Here is a 14,120-nt window from a genome sequence, read left to right as displayed (position 1 = left end):
ATATTTTAATAATTAATATATTACCAGAACGCTCCCGGTATTGTATGCATTGCATAGACATTGCATCATTATCATTGATAACCCATATTTGCCTCACTGTTGAGCACAAGTCTCCTCTCAGAATGAGGGGTTAGGCCTTAGTCCACTACGCTGGCCAAATGCGGATTGGCAGACTTCACACTTCGAAAATTAAGAAAATTCTCAGGTATGCAGGTTTCCTCACGATGTTTTTCCTTCACCGTTTGAGACACGTGATATTTAATTTCTTAAAATACATACAACCGAAAAGTTGGATGTGCATGCCCCGGACCGGATTCGAACCAACGCTCTTCGAATCGAAGGTAGAGGTCATATCCACTTTTCATCCTATTCCTGACAATCCCGCCCGCTTCCATCTTAGATTTCATCATCCCTACCATGAGGTGAGGTAGAAGTCAAGTCAAGGTAGTTTATAGTTAGTAGATTTCCGCTAAGAACGGATTTTTTGAAGGTGTTTGAACGGATGTTTTAAGAACAGACTGATTGTGACAGGGCCGGACTAAGGAGGTCTAAGGGAGGACAAAGTCCCGGGTGTCCTCTCGTCCGTCTCCAGGCGAATAATTCATCGCTTACCATGAGGTGAAGTGGTAGTCAAGGGCTAACTTGTAAAGAATAAAAAAAAAGTAGCTCTCACCTGTGGCGTATGCATTTGATGCGCAGCGTTTCTGAACTGCGAGGCGCTGCAGTTGGCGTGCTGGCCCACCGGGTAGTTGAGATCCGACGTGTAGTCAGAGTCCTCTGAATACCCCGCTGTGAATCACAGAAAAAATAATAAATTCATTAAATATAGCAAATGCCGTGATTGCCTAGTGGATATGACCTCTGCCTCAGATTCCGAAGGGCGTAGCTTCAATCCGGGTCATGAACTTCCAACTTTTCAGTTGTGTGCATTATATGAAATTAAATATCACGTGTCTCAAAAGATGAAGGAAAAACATCGTGAAAACCTACATACTACAGAATTCTCTTAATTCTTTGCGTTTGTGAAGTCTGCCAATCTGCATTGGGCCAGCGTGGTGAAGTATTGGCCTTACCCCTCTCATTCTGAGAGGAAACTCGAGCTCAGCAGTGAGTCTAATATGGGTTGATAATGATGATATCAAACACATGTAGTCTTTGCGAGTATCATTATCATTATAATGACTCCACTAGCGGACGCCCGCGACTTCGTTCTCCCTTAGACCTCCATAATCCGGCGCTGTCGTAATTTTTGTTCTTAGCGGACGTCTACTAACTGTAAGCAACCTCCCTGCCAAATTTCATCTCTGTACATTTGCGTGTGTCAAGCGGTTTTCGATATTTCGTGAGTTTTATTAACCTTTCGCTTTCATTTTAAAGATTTTGATGGCCAACCATCTCAATCTCCCACTTTAATAGAAGGGGATGACCAATAATAGCTCTTTAAGGCGTTCACCACTAATTGTACAATTTCTAGCATTACCCAATTTATTCAGGTTCTTCCGAAACTTTCTTAGAGAAGAAAAATTTTATAGCCGCTGTCTCTCTAACTCTTATAAGATAAGAAAAAACGATGCAGTTATGATCTAATATATCTAAATGCGAAAAGACACGAAATCTCGAAACCGCTTGACGTAGAAATGAAATTTGGCAGTTAGTAGATCTCCGCTAAGAACGGATTTTTTGAAAGTATTTGAATGTTTTTAATAACGGACTGTTTGTGACGGGGCCGGATTAAGGAGGTCTAAGGGAGGACGAAATCCCGGGTGTCCTCTCGTCCTTCTCCAGGCGAATAAGAATAAGGATAAGGGCGAACGCTAGTAGTTAAGTAAATTTAATTGAAGCCGCAATACAGTCATGTTTAAGGAACCGGACTCAAATACTAAAGGTTTTGTTAGTATTCGATCCCCACTCATTTGAATGTTATTGTATCCATCCCTAATCATTATTATGGATCCTTGAGCTTTCGAGCTTTTGAATTAAGGGCAACGAGATATATTCGTAATTTAAAAAAGAAAATATGACTATTATTCTTTAAAATTCATGTATTTAAAGAATAACAATAATTTTAATAAATTAAATTGTTTGTGAGAAAGCTCACTTGGGAATGAGCATATTATCATACAATTATCAAACCATAGCGTAATCTATAATATTATTTCTTTTATATAGATCTATAGATTAAAATATACCGAAAAATAACTCGTAAATTGTAATCAGTTTGTTTAGTTCACAATATATCGACACATTACAATATCGCGTGTGAGATTATAAACTAACGTATTTTACAATTTAACGGTGATATTTAAATTTTCTAATTGGTCCTTACCGGCAAAGACCCTACCGGCAAAGACGTACCTACCGCCAAGCGATTAAGCATTCCGGTACGATGTCGTATACAAACTGAAATTGGTGTGGATTTTCATTTTACGCTATACAAATTAGCCCGCTTTCACCTTAGATTGCATCATCACTTAACATCAGGTGAGACTGCAGCCAGGGGCTAACTTGTAAAGATTAAAAAAAGAAATAGTATATGGAATACTTTTAATCCCAACATTCTCCCAGAAATAGAATATACACGAGTATAACTGCGGCTCAAAGCTAGTCTAATCATAAAACACCAAGAATAAATTTGCGAATATCATACTGAAATAAAGGGATCATACCTAAGGCATTATTTTTATTATTTTATCTTGTTCTAAGCTTTCCAAGATTATGATTCAATAGAGCGTCTCTTAAAAATTTGTTAACAACTTGTCGGTTGAACGGACGACCTTAACCGGAGTACATTGATCGTTATAACCGCTTAGATAGGCCGGGTGGGCTCCAGATCAATCTCACTCACTCTCTAGATTAAAAACCGTAGCGTCTCGTAAGTAATACTGTTTATTAAGTGTATAGTGTAAGAGTTAGTGACAGAATTTGTAGTGTAGATCAATAATTCGTTTTTATTTAGCGATTGTTATAATCGTTTAGATAAACCTAGTAGGTTTCACTCCCTCACTCTCTAGATTAAAAACCGTAGCGTCTCGTAAGTAATACTGTGTATTAAGTGTATAGTGTAAGAGTTAGTGACAGAATTTGCAGTGTAAATCAAGAATTCATTTTTATTTTGTAAATTGTTATAACAGTTTAGTTATGCCAATTAGGCTTCACTCACTTACTTACACTCTAGATTAAAAAACGTAGCAGCGTCCCGTAAGTAATACTACGTAATAAATGTGTAGTGTAAGAGATAGTAGCATGGTTTGCAGTGTAAAATAAGGCTTTCCAGATCAATCTAAAAACAAACTGTATTAGCTATCTCGTAAGTAATATTAATAGTATATAGTAGAGGAGATTAACTTTTTTTTAAATTTAGCGATCGCTACAACCGCTTAGAGAGAATAGGCTTTACAAATCAATCTCACTCACTCTCTAGATAAAAACCGTATCAACTACTCTCGTAAGTTAACTGTGTATATGTTATAGTGTAAGAGGAAACTATAGAGTTTGGAGTAGCAATTTAAATATATTTTACCTATATTGTTTCAAGCTTAGAGTTTTTAAAATAAAATGTCAAAGTTTTATTTTCTGGATAACTTCTATAATATAATACCTAGTATTGCGATTGGTACTCTTATAGCGAAATTTTAAAAAATTGTGTAAAATAACACTAAAACTCTGACGGCTTACACATGTGCGAACTGAAATCCTACTATGTAAACGCGAAAGATTGTATGGATGTTGTTTGGATGTTTGTTACTCTTTAACGTCGCAGCTACTAAACCGATTTGGTTACCGAAATTTAAAACGACGATAGATAGCCTAGCCCACGCATACTTTTTATGTTGAAAAAATCCATGGTTTTCGTGAGATTTCCAAAAAACTGAATTCCACGCGGACGAAGTCGCGTTATTTTTATAATTGTTTTGTTTCGCTCAAAAGTATTGTAGTTTACGTAATGTGTAAGATTAAATAAAGTTTCAAAAATAAAATTTACAAACCTATTACGTAACACTTTATAATCTACCATTGTACACAGAAATTTGCTCCTCTAATCCCTCAGAAATCTTAATACATAATCCACTTTGTTCTGTTATTTTCGGTTGTACGCAGACAAAGGAACGTCGCAAGAACATCTGATGGCAACCATTGTTTAACTGAAATCAGCGTTGTGTGTCATCGCTTTAAGTAATGACATACGGCATTTGTGAAATTGCTTGTTAGCCGCTTCTGCTTTGTGCCGGAATAGACGTACATTTTTTGCTTTGTCTTTTTTCAAATTGGATTTTAACGAAGTAGTTGTTTGATACTTTGTCTCTATTTACAAGCATATACGAATGTCATATTTTTTGAAAACGAAAACTTACGTATGCATTGAACTTTGCTCTACAATTACTACAGTTCATCATGTTCTAAATTTGAATTAATTTATCAGCAAAAGTGACTTTTCTTTGTTGATTTCGTTGAGCAAAAGAAGCTTTTCCGAGCATGCAGTAGCAGCATCATAAAAACATTTTTATGTTGTAGATACCTCGCGAGGCTCAGGATTATTTTTTTAAAATCCTCGCTTCATTCCAAATCTTAGAATTCTACGCTTGATCTGTATTTAAAACGCGCACTCGCTGTAAAAACCGATTTTACTGCCCAGCATAACAAACAAGTATTGTATAGAAAAGGGTGTGTTTTATTACTTTTTAATTGACTCATATCAAATTTAATATAAACAATATTAATTTCGTATAACTGGCCTAGCACATTGCGAAACATATTCTATATCAATTGAATAAAGCCTATTATGGTCCCACCACACACACGAGTGGCGTGGGAAGTAGCGAGGTAGAGATATCATGTATTTTTCTTAAATCAAATCAAAAAATCATTTATTTCAATTAGGCTCAGTATACAAGCACTTTTGATACGTCAGTTGACTATTTGTAAAGATTCTACCACCGGTTCGGAAGGCAGATTCTGCTGAGAAGAAACCGGTAAGAAACCCTACAGTTGCTCTTTAAAAAAAAATCATACAATAATATTATAATTACAATTAATGACAACATTACAATTTCTTACTGTGTAAAGGTGGAAGCTGATCCAACGGCCTCCAAGCAACTTTTCTTTTTTTTTATTCTTTACAAGTTAGCCCTTAACTACAATCTCACCTGATGGTAAGTGATGATGCAATATAAGATGGAAGCGGGCTAACTTGTTAGGAGAAGGATAAAAAATCCACACTGCTTGCTGTTTCTACACGACATAGTACCGGAACGCTAAATTATCGGTACGCCTTTGCATGACATAGTACCGGAACGCTTAATCGTTTGGCGGTACGCCTTTGCCAGTAGGGCGGTAACTAGCCACGGCCTCCCACCAGCCAGATCTAGACCAATTAAGAAACCTCAATCGGCCCAGCTGGGGATCGAAGCCAGGACCAACGTCTTAACCGCGCATACCACTGCGCCACGCAGGCCGTCTTGTAGCCACTCATCCTGCTTACGAATCAAATAGCTAGTAAAGGGGGTCGTGATTATTCGCGCGAGTGGTGTGGGTTGCCAGACAAGGTAACATCGCGAGGAGAATAACACTTACAATGGGCCACGTACTGCAACTGGCGACGCGCTTGCTCCGCGCGCTCGGCGTCGAGTGCTCCGTTGAGCAAGTCCAACTTGCGCTGCAGGTCGGCACCGCCGGTGCCTTCAGCATCTGGAAACAATTACGATTTCCTTTATTCGTGGACACGTTAAGGGTTAACTGCGATCTCACCAGCAGGAAAATTCACTAACTTTGATGTATGTTAGTTGACATATTATGAAATTAAGATTCTATCCTTTTGTGGATATCATTCAGGTATTTTTATATATTATAGGTAGGTTTTATAGGTTTATTAAACCAAATTAGTGAATAGACCAGCTGATGTTCAATGATTTGTTTAATAAATTATAATTAATCTCTATTAACACAATTAAGCTGTAAGTTTCTGAGGACTTCCGGAAAATACTTGTTTTATGTTTAAAATGACTCGCATAACTGGACCACCAAGCCAGTCGGCGATCTCTACATAATATGAAAAATTCCATTGTTATTTATAACCAAAACAGTCTATGTTACATTATTCAACAAATCACACTAAGAGATTACTATAATCATAAAGTGTGTGTTTAATTTCTGTATATACCTACAAATTAAATACTTCAAGTGAAGTATTTATGTATTTATGTGTCGTATGTATAAGTATACATACGACACATAAATACGTCACTTAATAAATACTTGAATAAAACAAATATACGACTTGTATACGAGCACATAAAATCCATGGGGCTCCAACTAAAATAATTGCTTAACCCCAATCAGTGCTAATAGACACCCAGTGACCCAGTTCCTTGAAATTTAATCTATTTCCTCCTTCGTATATCGCTAATAAGCTATCAGACTGTGGCAATGCAATTGAGCAAGCTATGAACAAAATCACTCGGGAAATATTACTTCCACAAATTTCATTTAAAACACCATTTATTATTTTTAGCAGACTCGAAAATGATTATAAAAATAAGAAAATTAATGTCGAACAAAGGTTATGATTATGAACATTTGTCAGAACAACTTAATTGACAAATCAAACTTCAACCGTTTGGCTGGAGTTTGATCACCAAAATAAGACCCTAGAATGGCTGAGAATGACTTTGAGTGAAGTCACGCACTTGTGACCGTTGTGTGTAGGGTTAAAGGCGCCTTTGACTGTTAACAAACACTCCCCTTTTCCACTCAAGTCACTCTCCCCGCTTATCTCAAGTAACCCATAAAGAATTACACAACAAGAGATGTGGACGGCTCGAACGCCACGAGCACCAGAGCACACTGAAGCCGTCCGTACCGCAAGTCGTTGCAACACGGCGATAACATTATTTTGTATGTAATGTAAGTATTTTATTCTACTGTAATATCGATAACTGACTCAAATTTTAATTTAATTGAATCTATACTAATAATATAAAGCAGAAGAGTCTATTTGTTTAAGCGAGTTAATTTCTGGAGCTACCAATCAATTTATAAAACTCTTTTATTGTATTATAGCCGATAACCGCGGGGTTCACAAGGTGTAAGAGGCGACCCCGCACCAGAAAAGCAGTGTATGGTCGACCCCCATCTGGTGGGCTGACGACAGCAGGTGGTTGCTCGATTCTGGTGGCTCAGGACCGTGCAGTATTTTGACGGCATTTGTGGCGCAGTAGATTAACAAAACGCAGTAGATTACAAATCCCTCTGGAGCCATGGATTTTCCCGGGATAAAAAGTAGCCTATGTGTTAACTAATGCTATAATATATCTCAATACCAAAATTCAGCTAATTCGGTTCAGTAGTCGAGACGTGAAAGAGTAACAAACATTCATACCATCAAAATCATCAGTTTTCGTAAACCATGGATTTTTTCGAAATAGAAAATAACCTATGTGTTAATCCAGAGTAAAATATATTTCTATTCTAAATTTCAGTCAAATCGCTTCAGTAGTAGCGGCGTTAAGGAGTAACAAATATCCTAACAAACATCCATATTAGGATTAATATTATATATTTTATATTTGAATTTGAATTTCAAGTTAAGTTAGAATACATCAGACACCTACCTCGAGGGAGGGACATTAAAATTGCCGGAACCATTGTTTACCTTAATTAATATTGAACATTTGCAATTCATAGCAGGAGACTACAATAAGTAGTTTTACGTGTAGTTAGAACTATAGAGCTGGATACTAAGTGAGCTAAGCATATCAAAATTAAAAAGATTTTTAAGCATTTTAGAGCTTAAACTATCGTGAGTGTTAATTATACTAATCTATAATTATCTATATCTATATCTGTACTTATAATAAAACTGGTCAAATTCTATACATTAATTAGCAATTTGAGATTTTACTTATATTATTTGTAACACCAAACGTTGCCTTGGCATAAAGGACTACTAGCAACATCTAGAACTTTAGTAACAGGTACATTTTTACATTCTGTACATTGAAGATATTTTGAAAATTTTTGTTGGGGGCATTATATAGTCGATACTGAAGCTAAAAATATTTTTTTTTCGATTTTTTTGTCTGTCCGTGTTAATTTGTTATTTGGGCATCACGCTGAAACTACTGAATGAATTCAAATAAAACTTTTGCTCAGTTTGGTTAATGGTCTCACTATCATATGGAGAAGGTTATAATACTTTTTATTGCGAAAGTAAAATAAAAAAGGGGTGAAATAGGGGTTGAAAGTTTGTATGGAGATCATTTTTAGTGTTACAGTTTTAAAAAGTTGTTCATAAATCATAAAAAAAATACAAAATATAATGTGATTCAAAAATTTTTATAATTCAACCCCTTAAATGGTGAAATAGGGCTTGAAAGTTTACATTGATTTCGTCGGAGTATGCCCGACTAGTTTGGCTCACGCCGCATTGCAAGAACCAGCTCGCGAGTAAGGGCCCCGTATGTGTTCGAAATACCGTCCGTTGGAGATGGTGCCGATCAGTGAAAATCTCAAGGTGCTTGAATGACGGCGCATGTAAAAGCGCTTTGTTTAGCGCTGCTAATACAGTTAAGGAGTATAACTCAAATTGGAAAATGTCTGTAATTCAATCCTTACAGGTTAGACTGTCGTCGTATTTTCGTAAAAAAATGAAACTACTAGTCGTGTTAAAAAAATGTTTCATTAGAACCTATGTTCTTCAATGTATAATATATTTGGGCGACCTCTGTGGCGCAGTGGTATGCGCGGTGGATGTACAAGACGGAGGTCCTGGGTTCGATCCCCGGCTGGGCCTATTGAGATTTTCTTAATTGGTCCAGGTCTGGCTGGTGGGTGGCTTCGGCCGTGGCTAGTTACCACCCTACCGGCAAAGACGTACCGCCAAGCGATTTAGCGTTCCGGCACGATGTCGTGTAGAAGTTAGCCCTCTTCCATTTTAGACTGCATCATCGCTTACCATCAGATGAGATTGTAGTCAAGGGCTAACTTGTAAAAAATAAAAAAAAATGAATGTATAATTTTTTTTTTCCAACAATGAAAAAATGTTTCATATCTAAGAAAACATTATCTTGGCAAAGTGACGTCGATATATTATAATGTTGCTATACATGACGTTATACACGTGTATCTTGGCTTTGTGAAGGGAGCGAAGTATCTTCAAAGATGAAAAGTTCTCAAGAAACAATACCTGAGGGGGAAATTTTTATACCTTAAAAATACTTTCTGTTCACAACGAGTTCCCATTTTCTGAATAGCTGCGACAAAACATACCAATCAATGCTACATATTTCATCTCCCCAAAAGCTCTGAAAACGCTCTTTGAGGTTTATTCATATCTTTTTGTATCCGGATTTTGTTACCGGGTGACAAATTTGAACTTTTCTAACGATAATAATGACTGATTATAATTGCGAGATGATACTCATTGGAGGACTAAATGTTTATTTTACGTTTTTTCTTAATTCTTTACAAGTCTGCCCTTGACTACAATTTCACCTGATTTTAAATGATCATTCAGTCTAAGATGGAAGCGTGCTAACTTGTTAGGAGGAGGATGAAAATCCACACCCCTTTCGGTTTCTACACGGCATCGTACAGGAACGCTAAATCGCTTGGCGGTACGTCTTTGCCAGTAGGATGGTAACTAGCCACGGCTGAAATCTCCCACCAGCCAGACCTGGACCAATTAAGAAAATCTCAATCTGCCTAGCAGGGATCGAACCCAGAACCTCCGTTTTGTAAATCCACCACGCTTACCACTGCGTTACGGAGGCCGTCAAAAAAATGCATGCTCTCGACTCAAAATATTTCAAAAAAAGGTTTACAGTTAGATTAAAATTATATAAAATTGAATTTAAACTTTTATTTTTAATTAATATGCTCAGATGTTTGACAGTGTTCAGATAATAATTTGAGTAACTATTAGATACCAAAATCCCAAACCAAATCATACCAAGAGTTTAAAAGAATATCATGGATATACCTACAAACATACGTATACAAAATGCATGCATATTTATTTGGTCGAATACATAACCTCTTTTGTTATTTTATTAACCTCTTCTGTTACTATAATAAGTCTGTTATTATAGTATTATAAGTAAGTACTTTGATATTACTCAATTTAAATATTACTAGCAAACCTATTTAAGGGCACAATCGCGTGACAAAAACACACCTTCATTTAAAATTAATTGACGATAAATCATAGACATTGCTCGTAACAACCTAATAATAAAATTAGGATATTACTTGCGTAACACTAAGGTTCTACAATCCAACTATTCTTCAAAATAACTTATAACGAGTTATTACATATATATTTATATATAATTTTTAGCAGACTCAGAATTGATTAGAAAAATAAGAAACTAATGTCGAACAATGGTTATGATTCACAACATTTGTTAGGACAACTTAATTAACAAATCAAACTGTAACCAAAATAAGACCAAAAATAATGGCAGAGAATGACCTTGAGTGAAGTCACGCACTTGTAAACGATGTGTGTAGGGTTAAAGGCGCCTTTGACAGATATCTAACACTCCCCTTTTCACCTCAAGTTACTCTCCCCGCCCATCCCAAGTAACCCATAAAGAATTACACAACAAGAGATGTGGACGAGCACACTGAAGCCGTCCGTACCGCAAGTCGTTGCAACGCGGCGATAACATTATTTATAATTTTTTTTTTAATATTTGGCAATGATGACTACAAGAACATTTTCAATGATTGATCTTGATCTTGATCCTGTTAACTTGAGCAGCTTAGCTTAGCAGTAGTAACCACATCTATATGAGATCTTAGGAAATGTCGAAATTACAAGCAAAGTACTGAAAGAATAGTATAGTAAACGATGTGACTAGTGGGAGTTTTAAATTTATTCATACTGTTACTATCGCGTTAACGTAAACGCGAATTTATATGGAATTGATACAGTTGTGCAGTAGTGCCACCAGTTGGCGCTGTTTCAATTCCTTAGAAATTCGCGTTTACGTTAACGCGATAGTAACCGTATCAAACTGCCACTAGGTCCTAGGATCTTTTAGAGGTTTCTGTCACTATCCATGTTTTTTTATCATTCTAAATGTTAAATAAGCTTATTTATTATTTAACACGTGCGTTCAATAAAGTAGTAGGTCACATTTCAAGTTCTATTTATAGTTTACTTTTTAAAAATCCAGTATTTTATAAATGTGTGAAGTTTAGTGCTATGTGGCACGCTATACTTTGTAATAAAAACCACCATGTCAAGGCAAAACCTAAGTTTAGACTTATTACATACAGTCCGCTACTGTATGTAATACATTCGTCCGCGTGGAATTTAATTTTTCACATATCCCTCGGGAACCATGGAGTTTCCCGGGATAAAAATAGCCTCTGTGTTAATCCAGGCTTTAATATATCTCAATACCAAATTTCAATGGTCCTATAGCAGATCAATAAAACAGACTTATGATGTAAATACGTATCCTACTTCCTACTAATATTATAAACGCGAAAGTTTGTATGGATGTTTGGATGTTTGTTACTCTTTAACGTCGCTACTACTGCAGCGATTAGGGGTTTAATTTGGAATGAAAATAGATTTTATTCTGGATTAACACAAGGACTACTTTTTATTCCAAAAAAATCTATGGATTCCGATATTTACGAAAACCTGATGATTTTGATGGTATGAATGTTTGTTAATTTTACACACCTCGGCTATTGAACTTTTCATTCCGCATAAATCCATGGTACTCGGGGAATTTTTGAAAAACAACAACAACAACAAGGCTTCCACTAGTTAGTATATATTTTAGTAATACCTTCGCCAAGTTGTACTCTAAAAGGCTCGCCGCGATAACGTATACAGCCATATAGTTAAATTGTTTTAACCTGGCGCTTACGTACGTTTACACATTTTCCTTGAGTTCTATGAATAAGTTAAGATGTAGGTAATTTTAGTGCGACGTCACTTCTTGCGTTTTTTTACTCTACACAAATAAAAGTTGTAATGTGTGCACGGCTGTAACACTTAAAACTGGATAGACTATATAAGACAATTTGTTTTAATCGGGTCATAAAAGAAAAATAATAGTTGTTTTCAAAGCTTGTAAAAAACAAATAAATCAATATTTACAAAAATATTATCATAGTACATTGTTAATTTAATCCGTAATGTTTAACAAAAATCTGATTTAAAAAAATAATTTCAGCAAGCACATCATTAAAAAAAACTGATTCATGTAAGAAAATATTGAAAAATCCGAAAAAAATATATCATGCTAGCGATTTTAGGAAAACTATTCAAATTAGTTTTAGACATTTAGGTATTTACAATATCCGTTTTATCCATTAATTACGGGACACCCTGTATATTGACATGATTTAACGTGTGACTTGTGGTTGAATACTCTGAGGTGTATTGCATCTATTATTAACTATAAACTACCGGTCTCTAAATGTAAACCAATGTATAGAGTTCAATTATTGCCGATCACTTAATCGACCCGACATCAAATGACCGGTGCTGAGTTAACCGTGAATACTCAAACAGCTGTGATCGTCCAACCGAATTGAATGAATTATCTCTCTAAACAACTCGTTAGTATTTCTCATAATACAAGCCCAGAATCCATGGAATATTTTTACAACGGGGATGATGACTAGGTTTTAATATATTGATTTTTGTAATACATTCGGGTAAATAAGGTTAACTAATTAGGTTAACTAATTTATACATAAAAAGCCAAGTTTGACTGGATATTTGCAAAATAAATATAATTATAAAATTTCAAAATCTATTAAAAGTCTTTTAATGGACCTACAACGTTATTAATTCGTACCACTTTGTATGAAGTGTTTTTCAGAGATCTGTGGCAGTGGCGCAAATTTGACCCTATAAATCCCTGTATCTCCGAAAGTATTACCCGCGGCACGTAACTTTAGCGCTGACCGTTTATGCGCAGAAGTCTAAAATACGGTATCGGAGGGGGGCTGCAGGTATGAAGGGCGGGCGTGCGTAGTGTCCGTAGCGGTGATTGGCTCTCTAGTCGTATTCGGTTCCCGGCACTGATACGACGCTCCGCGAACTCCCAGTGTACAGTCGCGTTCTGAATTGTTTTGTTATTGCTATTAATTTTTATTGTTGGTTTTCGTTAAGTTTATTTGTTAAATATATATATTTTAGTTTGTTTGAGACTTTACAGTGAATATGTCTAGAAGAAATACTGTTTTGAGAAGACAGGCACGGAAAATGGTGCATGACGTGCATTGTTTTTTAAAAAGAGAATCTTCTGAATTAATATATTCTTTAAAACAGCTCAAAAGTGAGATTGGCGAAGCTACGAGTATTTTATCAAATCATTTGGACAGCTGCACTGGAAATTCCGTCCGATATAAAACAATATGTAGGTAGCAAAAATGTGAAATGGAGTATTTCTAAATGTATGAGCTAATAGAAGAAAAAGTATTACTAATGGGTGAATGGGATTGGCAAAAGCTATGCAAAAAGGTTAAGGATATAGAAGAGCAATATGCAAAAAGTGACCATGTCGTGGATTTAATAACAGAAGAATTCGTTATTCGCGTTGATGGGGATAGTTCAGAGGAAAGCCTTGGTGAGTCTGATAACGATGACACTGTTAGTACCGAGGACCGAAGTAGCCCGGAGTCCGGGCCCTCAACAAGTAAAAAGTCTTGTCGAGTTACCATTGAAGGCGTGTTACCATTGTCTGATTCAGACTAGACTAGAACTTACATATCTAGACTTACATTTATCTGAATTAAAAAATTATAATTGCAATAATGTTTTTATTTTTTACATTCTATATACTTGTTAAAAAAACGATGTCTTTGAAAATATTTGGAAATTTGAACTATAAACTACTCGTATAACACCTACACTGTGAACTTTGTAATATAGAAGTAATAACCACAATATTTTATTTAATAAGTATAATATAATTATGCGTGCGTGACAGTACCTATGCACAGCTATACCCCACATTTCGTTTATAGCTAGACTTACTATTTAACATAAACATTAAAATAATGTCATTAAAATTATTTACTTATTAATTAATAAACGTAATAATTGTATTGTGTGCACGACAGTACCGATGCGCAGCTATCCCCACCGT

At 35.8% G+C, this 14,120-nt stretch overlaps 1 protein-coding gene across 1 annotated transcript in view; it reads right to left on the bottom strand.

The window, feature by feature from the left end:
* Window positions 1–14,120, bottom strand: part of LOC112046768 (protein unc-13 homolog B) — a 463,016-nt gene that overhangs the window by 337,810 nt on the left and 111,086 nt on the right. The window contains exons 6-7 of the mRNA XM_052886522.1: window positions 5,572–5,685; window positions 674–789 (exon numbers count right to left, since the gene is read on the bottom strand). Coding sequence (XP_052742482.1) covers window positions 674–789; window positions 5,572–5,685 — 230 coding nt within the window. The remainder of the gene's footprint in view (window positions 1–673; window positions 790–5,571; window positions 5,686–14,120) is intronic.

The sequence above is a fragment of the Bicyclus anynana genome, chromosome 17, assembly GCF_947172395.1.
Source record: "Bicyclus anynana chromosome 17, ilBicAnyn1.1, whole genome shotgun sequence".
NCBI lineage: Eukaryota > Metazoa > Arthropoda > Insecta > Lepidoptera > Nymphalidae > Bicyclus > Bicyclus anynana.
This window is presented reverse-complemented; position numbering and strand designations above follow the sequence as displayed.